The sequence below is a fragment of the Peromyscus maniculatus genome, chromosome 23 (assembly GCF_049852395.1).
Source record: "Peromyscus maniculatus bairdii isolate BWxNUB_F1_BW_parent chromosome 23, HU_Pman_BW_mat_3.1, whole genome shotgun sequence".
NCBI classification, from domain to species: Eukaryota; Metazoa; Chordata; class Mammalia; order Rodentia; family Cricetidae; genus Peromyscus; species Peromyscus maniculatus.
The window spans coordinates 44,234,771-44,248,413 of NC_134874.1; the positions used below are offsets into that span (position 1 = coordinate 44,234,771).

Below are 13,643 nucleotides of genomic sequence, written 5' to 3' on the forward strand. Positions count from 1 at the left end.
GCTCACTGGCCAGCAAGTGCTCTGCCTCTCTCTTTTGTTATTTCTTCTCTTTCCTACCTTCCCTCCTCCGGTTCCTTCTCCTTCAGATATATACCTGGAGGTGAGTGCAATTTCCCAGCCTTACCCTCACCCCCTTTTATCACCACTCACCAGACAGGTGGGGGTGGGTGGGGCTCAGAGCCAAATGTGAACTTGAGACAGTGTATGTAAGAAAAACAAATCCTCATACAGGGTCACTTCCAGCCACCCAGCCAGTGTGGAAACTTTCAATATGGTTTTGAACCGGGCACTGGCTTCAAAGCAGCCTGGAGTGGGGGTGGGGTGAGGGTAGGGTAGGGGTGCAAACACCTGCCTCCTCACTCGTGACTTCCGTGTTCAAACAGCACAGAAAGCACCCCTTTCTCTCTCCTCCTGCCTCCTGCCCCCTCTTTCCTGAGCAGCTCTGGGCTTTGCCTACATGTGAGTGTTCCTTTCAGAGAGCCTGCCATGGCCCTGTGTGAGGGAGGATGAGACCCCGGAGCCTGGGGACTTTGAGGCTGTGTGGACTTGAGGTCAATGCAGAGAGTGCAGGGTGGTGGTGGGGAACCTCCTTCCATCCCTCCCTGCCATCTCAGCCCTTGTCACCCTGGATCTGCCCTCAGTCTTGCATGCCGGAGCTTGGCCATCCCTGGAGGAAGGGAGCACCTAGACACTCATTCCCTTCCAGATCTTCACTCTGTACTCCTCCCTCAAACTCTAAGAAGTGCATTTGGTTTTTCTGCCCAGCCAGCCTGAGGCTTCCGAACTTAAATAAATAAATAGAAATAAATCAGTAGACCTTTTATCCGAGAACTCCTTTCCGGTCACGTCTGTCCCCTTGGCCAGACTTCTAAGTGGAAGAGCGACGGGCCTCTGCTTGGAGGAAGTTCACCATCACTTTAGGCTTTACCGAGGTGGGAGTGTTGGCCCTTCAGCCCATCCGCTCCTCACTAGACGCTTTATCTCGACTTAAATGGCTGCGGCTGGACCTTGGCAGACCCAGAGCGGCTAGCTTGTTTCCCTGGGCTGTTCTGGAAAAAGGAAGCTTCACGCTTGCTGGCTCTGTCAGGAATGTTGATTTGAAAGGTGCCCGGCTACTTGGCAGACTAGAGATGGGTCACGAGGCACGAGGGAGAGAACCTGTGCGCACTGGGTTTCCTGGCTGTCCACTCCCACTTCCTAATGTTGTTGCACTTTGGGTATCTTTTGAAAACGGCAGAAGCTGCACTAGGCTGCTTTTTTTTTTTTTTTTTTTTTTTTTAGAACAAAGCTGAGGACATTGGTGTCTTGAGTATGTGACAAAACCAGTGGAAATTCAACCTACGATATTTGCCATAACACACCCGTAGAAGTGTGCTGCTCTCAAGCCTGGTGGGAGAAGCTCTCGTGTGCATTGGGCAATGGTTACTGCAGAGACTGGTAACTGGTGAGTGCGGAGACGATCTACATCAACCCTCTCATGCTAAGTGAGTGTGTGTGGAGAGACTGTGAAAGTCTGAGCACCGGGAGGGGGCTGTGAAATGCGGTCGCCTGGACACGACAGGGCATTGCACTCCCGAGCTCACAGCTGTGGTTATTCATAAGGGGATCAAACCAACAAAGGTTCTATCGGGACCTGCAGGGGCGGGAGTGTCTCCTGAGGTCCCACCCCTAGCTGAGAAACTATCCTGGTGACTATAGTCAGATAATACGTGCACGTGGGAAACCTGAGCTCATCCCTGCCTTAGGGACTTCGCTGGAAGGAACCTCAGCTAGTGAGGCGGTGTGGGATTAGAACCCCTGCAAAGGATGTGCTCAACAACGAAGAACTGGAGAAAATTTAATGCAAGAGAAAAAAATGGCATGGGAGGTGCCCTGTCTCCCAGGACCCAGCCTGCCTGGGACGCATGCTCTGCGCTTCCCCTAGGGCTGCCAGCCACTCTGGCAGTTGGAGTCCTGCACTTTGCGGGTAGTCATCTGTCCCTGTCCCATGCATTTACATTCAACTGCTGCTCTGGCCTCGGAGGGGCTGCTGGGTTTGGGCCCCAGGCTCAGTGTCCTGTGCTGGCTCATCACTGTCCACGCCAGCGGGCCCTGGCCTTCCACCAGGTGGCTTCCGGTGACTTTGTTGCTAGGGGCTCAGGATCCCCATGTCTGTGTCCAGCGAGGGGCTCAGGCTCAGACGGACTCATAGCTGGTCCTCATCCACCCAGATGGTCTTGCGCTGTTCCTCCCCGATCTTGTCTTTGAGGACACGCAGCAGCTCCTCCACGCTGCTCCACATCTCCGCCTCCACGGTGGCGTACAGGCAGGGCAGCGCCTCCAGCTCCTTCTCTTTGAGTCTGCACACACGCAGGAATTCCTCCTCCGTCTCTGGCCGTGGTAGCAGCTTCCTGTGGGGGTGAGGGGAGAGAGAGATGGCAAGGGAAGACATGGAGAGGCTGTGGAGCTTGATGCCCGCGGTGTGAGACGGAAGCCTGGATACCACAGTTGCCCCCGCCGGGGCCACTGGACCACACATGCCCCATACCTGCTGCCTCCACCTCCCGAGTGCTGGGACCACAGCACTGAGTGTGCTTAACACTACTGAAGAGTGTTAAGTTAAGTTTAAGGCCAGCTTGGGCTAATGTGTGAGTTCAAGGCTAGCCTGGGCTATGTGGTGAGAACCTGTTTCATTCCAGAATCAAGTCATCACCCCAAATGGAAACCCTGTCCCCATTAAACACAAACTCCACCCCATCCATCCTCCTCAGTACCTGGCTCCCACCATTCTGCTCTCTGTCCCTGGGAATCTGATACTTTAGGGATTTCCTATAAGTGGAACCATGTGGTATCTGTCCCCAGGCTGATTTCACAGTATCCTATCCTTGAGTGCCACTATCATGGCTGATGTTAGAATGTTCTCCTTTTTCAAGGTTGAATACTAGTCTACCAGGCTGACCTCCAACTTTTGATCCTCCCGAGTGGCCTGTGCCACCACATCTGGCCACTTCCCTCCTTCTCAGGTACTTCATCTCAGTGACAGGAAGTTGACAGACCCTCACCCAACAGCCACATTCATCCCATTGTCTCTTACATACATGCCCCAGCATCTCCCGCACTGTGCTTAGGGTCAGCGTCACAGGACTCAGCACCCAGGATTTTGGAAGGGATGGGTAGAGCATGGTGTGGGGGGCCGGCGTGGGAACTGGGGTGTCCTTACCTGAAGCGTTTGATGTTCTTCTCGTTCACCCGGATGAGCAGCACGATGGGGTACACCTTGCACTTGATCAGGTCGCGCACGCAGCTGATCCCTGCCTCTAGCAGGCAGTGTTTGTTCTGTAAGTACAGCAGTCACTGTCAGCAGTGGCACCCACGTTATCTCCCCTTGAGGGTGCCAGGCCAAGCCTGGGCGCCAGGCTGAGCTAGGGAACTTCCACACCTCTGGACACTGTTCAACTCTGCTGAGCCCAGTGGCATCCCCAGTCCAGGTCCAGCCCAAGGCGGGCTTGCAATGAACACTCGTCCCCCACCCCCAGTCTTCCAGGTTGCTCCCGGTATTGGGTAAGAGAACAGAAAATGTCAGGAAGGGTGGCTGGCTGGAGGGACCTTGCGGCTCCTGCTTAACCAGGAGCTTGCTGTTTGTGGAAAGGAACGAGTCCCACTTGGCTGAGGCAGAGGCATCAAGCCCTAGAGGAGGCTGAGGCAGGAGGATTGAGAATTTTAGGTCAGCCTGGGCGACATGGTGAGACCTATCTAAAAGACCAAGCCAAACTAAACGATAAAAAGAACATAGAAAGCTGGGCATGGGTGTGTGTGCCTGGAGTTCCAGCCCTTGGGAGGGTGAGGCAGGAGCGTCATGAGTTTGACTAGACTACATAGTAAGACTTAGTGCCAAAATTAAAAAGAGAAAGAAAGAAATATAAACAATATAAAAAGTTGGGCTGGAGAGATGGCTCAGAGGTTAAGAGCACTGACTGCTCTTCCAAAGGTCCTGAGTTCAATTCCCAGCAACCACATGGTGGCTCACAGCCATCTGTAACAAGATCTGGTGCTCTCTTCTGGCCTGCAGTCATATATGCTGTATACATAATAAATAAATATTTTAAAAAAAAGAATATAAAAAGCCAGGTGTGGTGGTACACACCTGTGATCTTAGCACTTGGGAAGCAGAGTCAGGAGGATAGTGATTGGAGGGCAGCCTGGGCTACATAGTGAGAGGGTATCTAAAAAACAAGTAAACAAAGGCTGGAGAGATGGTCCAGTGGTTAAGAGTATTTGCAGCTCTTCGAGAGGACCTGAGTTCAGATCCCAGCACCCACGTGACAGCTCACAACCACTGGGAACTCTAGCTCCAGGGGATGTGATGTTCTCTTCTGACCTCTGTGGGCACTGCAGTCACACTGTACGAACACACACACACACACACACACACAGATACACACACAGATACACACACACACACACACACACACACACAAACATGCACACACACTTAAACAAAAAAAATACCTTAACAAAACCCCAGGCAAACAAGAAACAGAATATATATATATCGGCTCAGATGTTGTGTGTGTTTGTGTGTGGATGTGGATCCAAGGCAAGAGGAGTCAACCATAGTGTCACCTTGCTCAGGGGCAGGCAGGCTCCTTGTTTCTTTTGAGACAGTCTTTCTCTTGGCCTGGGGCTCATGATTTGCTTAAGCTGACTAGTGCTGGTGAGTGAACCTCAGGAATCCGCCTGTCTTAGTTGTGGTGACTGTTGCTGTGATGAAACACCATGCCCAATGCAACTCAGGGGGAAGGGTTTATTTGGCTTTCACTTCCACATCCATAGTCCATCTATCACTGAAGGAAGTCAGAACAGGAACTCAAGCAGGGCAGGAACCTGGAGGCAGGAGCTGATGCAGAGGCCATGGAGGGTCCTGCTTACTGGCTTGCTCCCATGGCTTGCTCAGCCTGCTTTCTTATAGAACCCAGGACCACCAGCCTAGGGATGGCATCACCTACCATGGGCTGGGCACTTCTCTATCAATCACTAAGAAAGCGCCCTACTGCTGGATCTTCTGGAGGCATTTTCTCAACTGTGGTTCCCTCCTTTCAGATAACTCTAGCTTGTGTCAAGTTGACATAAAACTAGCCAGCACCTCCTGTCTCCCTTCCTAGTGCTGGGATTCCAGTCCAGGCCACCATGCTTGGATCTTCAGGTGGGTCCTAAGGATTGCACTCAGCTCCTCATTCTTGCCTGGCTGTAATTAACCAACTTAGCCATCACCTCAGTGGCTGGTGCCTGAGGAATGACCCCCAAGGATGTCCTCTGATCTTGACACACACGTACACATATACACATGCATTTTCTCACACATGAACACACCTGCATGCTGCCTTCAGTCTGACCAAAAAGGTTGGCTCTGCCTTCATCTGTACATGTCAATGACACACGAGGAGGGTGTATACGTGACCAGCCAGATGTATGGCAGCCAGGTTACTGGCTCCTGCTACCCCCAAGGGTGCTGTCCTCTCCCCTGCCATGACTCTCAAGCCTCAGAGCAAGGAAGAACTCCATGCTTTACAGCTGATCAGCATCATCATGTCTGGTTAGGGTCACTCGGGGTCACCTCGTCTAGCTCCAGAGGAATCTGACTCGCACACTGTGACATCCTGGGTGGCTGTCTGTGACTCTTCTACTGCTTCTCTTTCCCACGGTTGAGTGGATGTGACACCTGACACCCATGCTGTGCTGTTTATTTATTTATTTATTTATTTATTTATTTGTTGTCAACTTGACATGCACTAACCTGGGCAGAGGGAGCCTCACTCCAGGAATTGCCTTCATCAGATTGCCTGCAAAGCAAATCTGTGGGCATTTTCTTGATTAGTGATTGGTGTGGAAGGGCCCAGCCCACTGTGGCTGGTGTCATCCCTAAGCAGGTGGTCTTGGGTATAAGAAAGAAGGCTGAGCAAGCCATGAGGTGCAAGCTGGTAAGCAGTGTTCTTCCATGGCTTCTGTTTCACTTCCTGCCTCTAGGTTCTTGCCTGGAGTTCCTGCGCTAACTTCCTTTAGTGATGGAGCATGACCTGAGAGCTGTAAGATAAAATCAACCTTTTCCTCCCCAAGTTGCTTTTGTTTCATGGTCTTTATCTTAGCAACAGAAAGCAAAGTAGAATGTGCTTCTGTCTCATCCTGGTACACCCTTCTCTCTCTCTCTCTCTCTCTCTCTCTCTCTCTCTCTCTCTCTCTCTCTCTCTCCCTTCCTCCTTTTCCCCTCTCCCCCTCCCTTCCCACCCATCCCTCCCTTCCTCCTCCCCCCTCTCTCTAACACACACACACACACACACACACACACACACACACACACACACACCCTTAGCTGACATGAGCCAACACCAGGCCATTGGCAGAAACAGAAAACAGCAGAGGGTTTCAAAACACAAGCCCACATCAGAGACCTGAGGACAAAGAGCAGAGGAAGAGAGTGATCTGGGGCCTGAGTAGAGAGAAACAATGGCCATACCTGTGGCCACCCACTCTTGCCCATAACCCAGCACTTCACAGAGATGGTTGGGTGGGGTCTCAGCCTGGCTGGTACCCAGTGTTCCTCACCTTGGCTGCCACAGCCTCAATGTTGGCAGGGACGATGCACTCAAAGGTGTTGGGGTTCTTTTCCCGGGAGTAGATGATGGTCTCAGTCTTCTGCTTCCGGAGGAACTCATCTCTTGTGACGATATCTGCAGAGAGGGGAGTTGGTCATTCCTTCCAGGCCCTACCTGTCCCCTCCTGGGTGCACCTAATTTGATATCTACCTGGTCCTTTCCCACTGTGGTTAAATGGAACCTCATCTTCTCTACTAGATGGGGAAGCTCCTTGAGGGTGGGATCAAGGCCATGGTTCATGCTCTTCATGCTAGACCATGCAGCAGGGACTTAGTGAACACTCGTGCTCTGGCTTTTCAGCTGTGAGTGTTACTGGACAAAGTAGCTCCGGTGTTGTGGTCAACACGGAGTCCAGTTCAACCATAAATCTCACCTATAGAACCAGCTCTACATACCTATCCATTCATTCATCCATTCATCCTCTATCCATCCCTCCCATCTGCCCATCCATCATCAACCCATCCACTCATCTATCATCAACCCACCCATCCATTTTCCAGTTATTCACTATCCGTTCATCTACTCACCATCCATCCATATACCATCCATCCATTCAGCATCTACCCATCCAACCATTCATCATCCTCCTGTCCATCCATTCGCTCATTCACCCATCTCCCAGTGTCTACCATCCATCTACCTACTACAGATCCCTATCCACCCATCAGTCCAACATCCATCCATCCATCCATCCATCCATCCATCCATCCATCCATCCATTCATCCATCCATCATCTATGTTTTCATCATCTACCATCCACCCATTTACCCATCTTCCTGGCATGCATCACTCTTCTACCTACTACTCATTTCCATTTATCATCCATCCATCCATCCATCCATCCATCCATCCATCCATCCATCCATCCATCCATTTCCCTACCCATTTACCAACCCATCTACTACCTACTCATCTATCTGACCACCTACCCACCCACTCACTTGTCTATCTACCCACTTACTTATCTGTCCACACATCTATCTACCCACCCACCCATCTCTCTGTCTCCCCACCACCCACAGGATCTTGCTCATGGTCAAGCATTAGGATTAAAAATGTGTTAAAACATGCATTTGCACTGAAGGAGCTGTGGCCTAGCTGGAGAGAAGTATGTGGGTTACAGATCATTAGGAAGTGACTTAGTGGGTACAGTGTGAGAACACTGAGGAGGAGTGGGGGGGGGGTAGGCAGGCACAGATGGAGGAAGAGGAGGAGGGGCAATGGAGGAGAGGGGAGGGGAGAATTAGGGGAGGAGGTTGAGTCACCCTATTGATGGGCTCCAGAGGCCTGTGTCCCTCTGCCTGCCATCTGGTTGTGCTCACCTGACTTGCAGATGGTGAACTCCATGGCACCCCCCGAATTGAGCAGCTTCTGCACCAATGTCTTGGCCAGCATGGTGGGAGTGAAGAGCACCGGTCGGCGGCGCTCACAGTGGAAGGCGCTCACCAGGCTGTAGGGGATCAGGGTGAGGTTCCGGCTGAGCTCATTCTCAGGGTCCAGTTCTGGTGGAGAAAAGAAGCCGTGGGCTGTCAGAGTCCACCCCATTCAAACCAGGGCACGGTTAGGGTATGGAGGCCCTGGCCACCCTCATGGCCCCATGGAGCCTGGAGGCCTCTGGTGATGGGGGAAGGGACATGGGTATCTTGGAGCTACTCTGGGCACCTTGGAGTGCCTCTGAGGGGGCTGTGGGGAAAACACACAGACACACAGGAACCCTAATGTGTCCTGAAGTATGGGCCACCTCAGTAGACCAAGGACAGCTTTTTAGAATAGGACTGTGGCTTGTGACCAGGAGTAGAGCCAGCTACGCAGTGGTAGCCTTCTTGATCGAAATGTTCGCTCCTGATGGGGCCCATAGGGCTCACCAGAAACTTACAACTCAGGGGATTCAGAAACCTGCAGAACTGAGGGGATGGGGCTGGCTCAGGGGGCACAGCATGTGCTGTGAAAGTGTGTGAAGACCTGCGCTCATCTCCAGAAGCCATGTAAACATCCTGTAGTGTGTGTGCTTACAATTCCAGATCTGGGGAGGCAGAGATAGGTGGATTGGGTCCCCAGGGAGCTTGCTGGTCAGTCAGTCGAGGCTCATCCGGGCCACCAGGCCAATGAGAGAGCGTCTCTCAAAAACAAGATGCGGGGGGGCTGAAGAGACGCCTCACCAGTTAAGAGCACTTGCTGGGGGCTGGAGAGATGGCTCAGCTGCTCTTTCTGAGGACCTGGGTTCAATTCCCAGTACCCATATAGCAGCTCACAACTGTTTGTAATTCAAGTTCCAGGGGATCTGACTCCCTCACAAAAACATGCATGTCAAACATCAATGCATATAAAAATAAAAAAAAAATAAGAGTAGTTGCTGCTCTTGCAGATGACTGAGTTCAAATCTCAGCACCCACCTCAGGTTAGCTCCCTGTAACTACAGTTCCAGAGGGTTCATCGCCCTCTTCTGGTCTCTGTGGGTACTGCACTCATGTGGCAAGAACAGGTGCACACAAAAATTGTAACCAAAACAACAACAAAAAACCCCAGTAAGGTAGATGGTGACTAAATAACAATACCTGAGTGGCCTCTATATGAGTGCATATGCGAGCCCCCTCTGAGGTTACAGAGGCAGTCAACAATTGTTGGGGGGCTAGACTCTTCAGTGGAGCTGTCTTCAAATTGTGCAGGGAGCTCCAGGGAGGCCACTTTTGTGAATCATCGCCCGTGCTGTGGTGGGACCTTTCTGAAGATGCAGTGGCCTGAGTCGCCCATGCTCCTGTGACCAGCCCCAATAAACTCACTGGCTCACCACAGCAGATCTGGCTGGACTTGCTCCTTTGGCTGGTGGTGCTCTCTCTGTCTGGTGTGAATAGATGGGGACTTCCCCAGAACATCCTGCAATGTGGTGGTTCAGGCAGACAAATGGGTGAATGCAGGAGGGGTATGGGGTGGCAGAGAGGACCACGTGGCAAGATGGCAGGCCACAGGGCAAAGCTTTGGGGTCTTTCATGGAAGGCACAGTCCTCTGTTCCCCTGATTCCCAAGGCTAGGGGATCTATTAAGGTCAGCTCCAGGCATCTAGGGATCCATTTCCCAGAGCCAGGGCTCTGTCCCTGTTCCTTTGTCCCTGGCTTTGTACCCAGCATGGGTACAAAGGGGTCTCCCTGGTCATCCATACTTGGGGTCTGTCTCCCTGTCTCCAAGACAGCCCAGCCTAGATGGGGTAGGGGGTGCAGGCAGGAGCTGGCTCAGCATCATCCAGGGGCAGGGCCCTGGGTGGCTTTTTACCAGCTAGATAAGTGAAAAAGGTGCTCAGCGGGGAGGGAAATCAGTAAGTAAGTAGGTCTTGGCAAATGGCTTCCATCAATGTGGGCACCTGGGCTTACAGGGACAATGACAGGTGTCAGGCAGCCAGAGCTGGGTGAGGATATCACCCCGGGGAGTCGTGAGGGACAGCAAGATGACAAATCTGATGGGATGTCAGGGTTGGGTGACTCTTCTCATGTATCCTTTTGTCCCTTTGTTTGATTTTGTTTGAGCTAGGGTCTCACTATGTACCCCAAGCTGGCCTCAACTCATGGCAATTCTCCTGCCTCAGCTAACTAAATCCTGGGATTACAGATGTGTGCTACTATGGTCCCCCCACACACACAATGTGTGTGTGTGTGTGTGTGTGTGTGTGTGTGTGTGTGTGTGTGTGTGTGTGTATACATGCACTTGAGTACACAGGCCAGAAGTAGATATTGGGTATCTCATTGGCTGTCTTTCTCCATCACTCTCTATTTTTTGAGACAGGGTCTCTCATTCAACCAGGATGGCTCATCAATGGCCAGAATGGCTGGCCAGTGAACTCCAGGTAGCCTCCTGCCTCTGCCTTCCCTGTGCTGGGATTGTAAGCACAAACCATAATGATTCTGGGTCAAGTACTTCACAGACAGGGCCATTTCTTCAGCCCCCTTCCTCGCCTGTTCATTCTGTGGCTTAAGCTCATCAGAGGGCTTCATTTAAGGTTGGAGTGTGCCCTGCAAGGCCAGCCCAGATGTGCCCCTGCTGGGCTGTGGGGAGGGGCCGGGAGGTCCTCACGCACCTTCATGCTTCTCGGTCAGGAGTTTGGTGGCATCCAGCGAGGACCGGGAGAGGCTCCCCAGGGGGCTCCCAGAGATGATTCTCACACGCTCGTTGCTGTTCATTCGTTTGTACTTGTTTTCTGACCGGCTGACGAACTGTGGAGAGGAGGGTGGGGCAGGAGGGCGGGGCGACAGAATTCTCTTGAATTGAGATTCAGATTGAGCTGCACCAGGCAGACAAAACCAGCCCGGCCTTTGTTCAAACCTTGACTCTACTCTGGGGGCCCAGGCCAGGTCACCTCTGCTGTAAAGAGCCTGCATGAGACTCTGGGACACTCTAGCTACCGTCGCACAAAGACACCACTTGCAGCTACTATTCTAGCCGGTGAGGACCGTGGCTGGCAGCCCTGGGCTCCATACGTGCTGGAAACCTCCAACTCCCCGACACTGCTCCATGACCTTCTGTATTCAAGGAACATGGCTCCCTCACACAGTTCATAGACACTTCTCTGGAACAGAGTTCAGGTTCCCACAATGCCCCCCGGGCACCTTCAAGTCTCTCCTGCTTCCTTCTACAGAAGAGCCAGCAGCCTGCCCACTGCTAGTGTGCACCACTCGCATGCTTTTATTTTTATATATTTTTTGAGACAGGGTCTCATGTAGCCCAGGCTGGCCTCAAACTCAATACGCAGCCCAGAAGGACCTTGAACTTCGGATCCCCCTGCCTCCACTTCCTGAGCGCTGGGATTACAAGTATGCTCCATGTGGTGCTGGGAATGGAACCTAAGGCTCCATGCACGGTAGGCAGGCATTTTAACAACCGAGTCACACCCTTATCTTAGCCTTGAGTCTTTGGATGAAACTCAGCTTGACACATTGGCTTAACAGTGTCATGGCAGATGGCCCTGGCTTCAGAAGGTCTCACGCGCTGCAGGGTCCTCTCCCATCTGTCTGTCTCTGTCACATAATTATATCTATCTGGGTTTGGGGGTAAAGGTGCTGGCTATTTCTTGCTGCACTTGCTGCATCGGAGTCTTATTAATGCTGCATCCATGCAGAAAATGCGCTTCTGGGCTGCACACTCAGGTTCTTTATCTCTCTCAACTATCAGTACAGGACTGGCTATAGAGACTGAATCTGTATCTATATGGACTCACACATCAGGCTTGTTGTTGGTCCTTGTGTTATCCACTCCTAAAATATTTTTTTCTTTTGAAATTAAGTACAAGGAGGAAAACTTTTTTTTCCCAGTCCTAAAGAGCTAAACTGTTTCTACAGACTGGCAAAATTCAAGGAACCTGTTGGGTTTCCCTTATCTTCTTGGCTGCTGGGATGCTCAGGGAAGTTTAATGCTCCTTCAGAGGAAGTAAACTGGCCTAAATATCTGGAGGGCTCGTTTTCCCTTCCTGCTACAGCACATCTGATTTTTCTATCATATTTTAGCAGCTGAGTTGTCGAAGCTCTTTTGGCCTGAAGTTTCTTCAAATCTTTTATGAAAGTGAGACTGGCTTCCAGCAGGCGTGGAGTCTGTCTACAGACCTGTCACTGTGAGGATAAAATGGGACGGAAGAAACCAGGCGCTGTGAGATGTCACCAGAGGCGCGGGAATACAAAGACTTGTTATTTCCATACTGGCATCTCTTCCTGGTAGGTAGAGGGCGAAGGCCTGGCAAACTGCACTAGAAAAGTCAGCGGGCTTTCGATCACCAGCCTTACCTGGAGGAGCTGGCCAAAGAAGAAACTCGCTCTGGAGAGGCGGGGGCTGACCCGAGGGTCACTGGTTGAAAGTGTCTCTTCGGGCTGCAGGGTGTTCTGAAATGAGTTTGTCAATCAGCCCGAGCTAAGCAAGGGACTCCTGAGTGTGAGCCTGCTGTAGAGAGAGGGACACCTGTCCCCAAGTCCCCTCCTGCTTGAGTGTCAAGGTGCAACATCAAAGACCCACAGCTGGGCAGCAGCAGTGGCTAGGAGAAAACACCTGCTTGTATCTGAGACCAGAGTAGGATGGGGTGAGATGCATTTGAGTCTCCTAAGTTACAGCAGGCAGGGCTCATGGGAGTCCCCCTTCCCAAAGGACCAAATGCCCTGCAATGCATCTTCCCGATGAGCAGGCTCCTGCTTCTTACATGTAGAGAAGAAGAGGGCAGCTGCAAGGCCCCCCACCCCCCCACTCCACTGGTGTGTGTGTGTGTGTGTGTGTGTGTGTGTGTGTGTGTGTGTGTGTGTGTTTGTGCATACCTACCCGGAGGCTGCGCAGGGTGTGGTGAGCACTGTCCGCCTCCTCCCGGCTGCCCCTGTGAACCAGTCGCTGGAGCTTCACTAGGAGAAGCTGTTGAGCCCTGGGGAGTGGACATGGGAGCAACTTCAGGGTCAGAACTGGTCCCCACAGTCGCGAGGAACTGGGCTTCAGGAATCACTGTGCAACGCCAGGCTCCCACTGGGGTTGGGGTACAGTGTCTGCAGACTAGCTTTGGGGGTCGTGTCCTTGCACCTGGGTTTCTCCATGGACCATCTGACTGGCCAAGATCCACTTGCCTGTGACTGGCCAAGCAGCAGCAAGGGCCCAGAAGTGCAGGTGTCACTTTGTGGAAGTATAGGCACCCAAATAACCCTGAGACCTGCTGGGGTTCAGCCCAGGATGATAAAAAAAAAAAAAAAAACAAAAAACAAACGACTAAAGGGGCACAGCTCAAAGACAGAGTTTTTGTCCAACATGCTCCAGGGCTCTGGGGTCCATCCCCTCCCCCCACCCTGAACCTCCGATAGAAAGAAAAGGCCAGGTGTGACTGTTGTGCCCATTGTCCTAGGAGGGGAAGGGCTGGGGACAGGAGGGCTGCAAGTTCAACTCCAGGCTGGACAACTCAGATTATATTGCAAAGTAAAAACAAAACAAAACAAAACAAAAAAACGGGGATGAAGCTTCAGTGGTAGAGCCTAGAATCCCCCAGTGAGGGGCTGGGGTGTGGCTCA

The 13,643-nt window shown here is 52.0% G+C and overlaps 1 protein-coding gene across 1 annotated transcript in view; it reads right to left on the reverse strand.

Annotated features, from left to right (window-relative positions):
- Window positions 1–1,820: 1,820 nt before the first annotated feature.
- The window catches only part of Card11 (caspase recruitment domain family member 11), a 75,481-nt gene continuing 63,658 nt past the window's right edge, over window positions 1,821–13,643 (reverse strand). The window contains exons 19-25 of the mRNA XM_016009024.3: window positions 12,916–13,012; window positions 12,393–12,488; window positions 10,697–10,832; window positions 7,953–8,132; window positions 6,580–6,704; window positions 3,200–3,315; window positions 1,821–2,390 (exon numbers count right to left, since the gene is read on the reverse strand). Coding sequence (XP_015864510.1) covers window positions 2,186–2,390; window positions 3,200–3,315; window positions 6,580–6,704; window positions 7,953–8,132; window positions 10,697–10,832; window positions 12,393–12,488; window positions 12,916–13,012 — 955 coding nt within the window. The 3' untranslated portion in view covers window positions 1,821–2,185. The remainder of the gene's footprint in view (window positions 2,391–3,199; window positions 3,316–6,579; window positions 6,705–7,952; window positions 8,133–10,696; window positions 10,833–12,392; window positions 12,489–12,915; window positions 13,013–13,643) is intronic.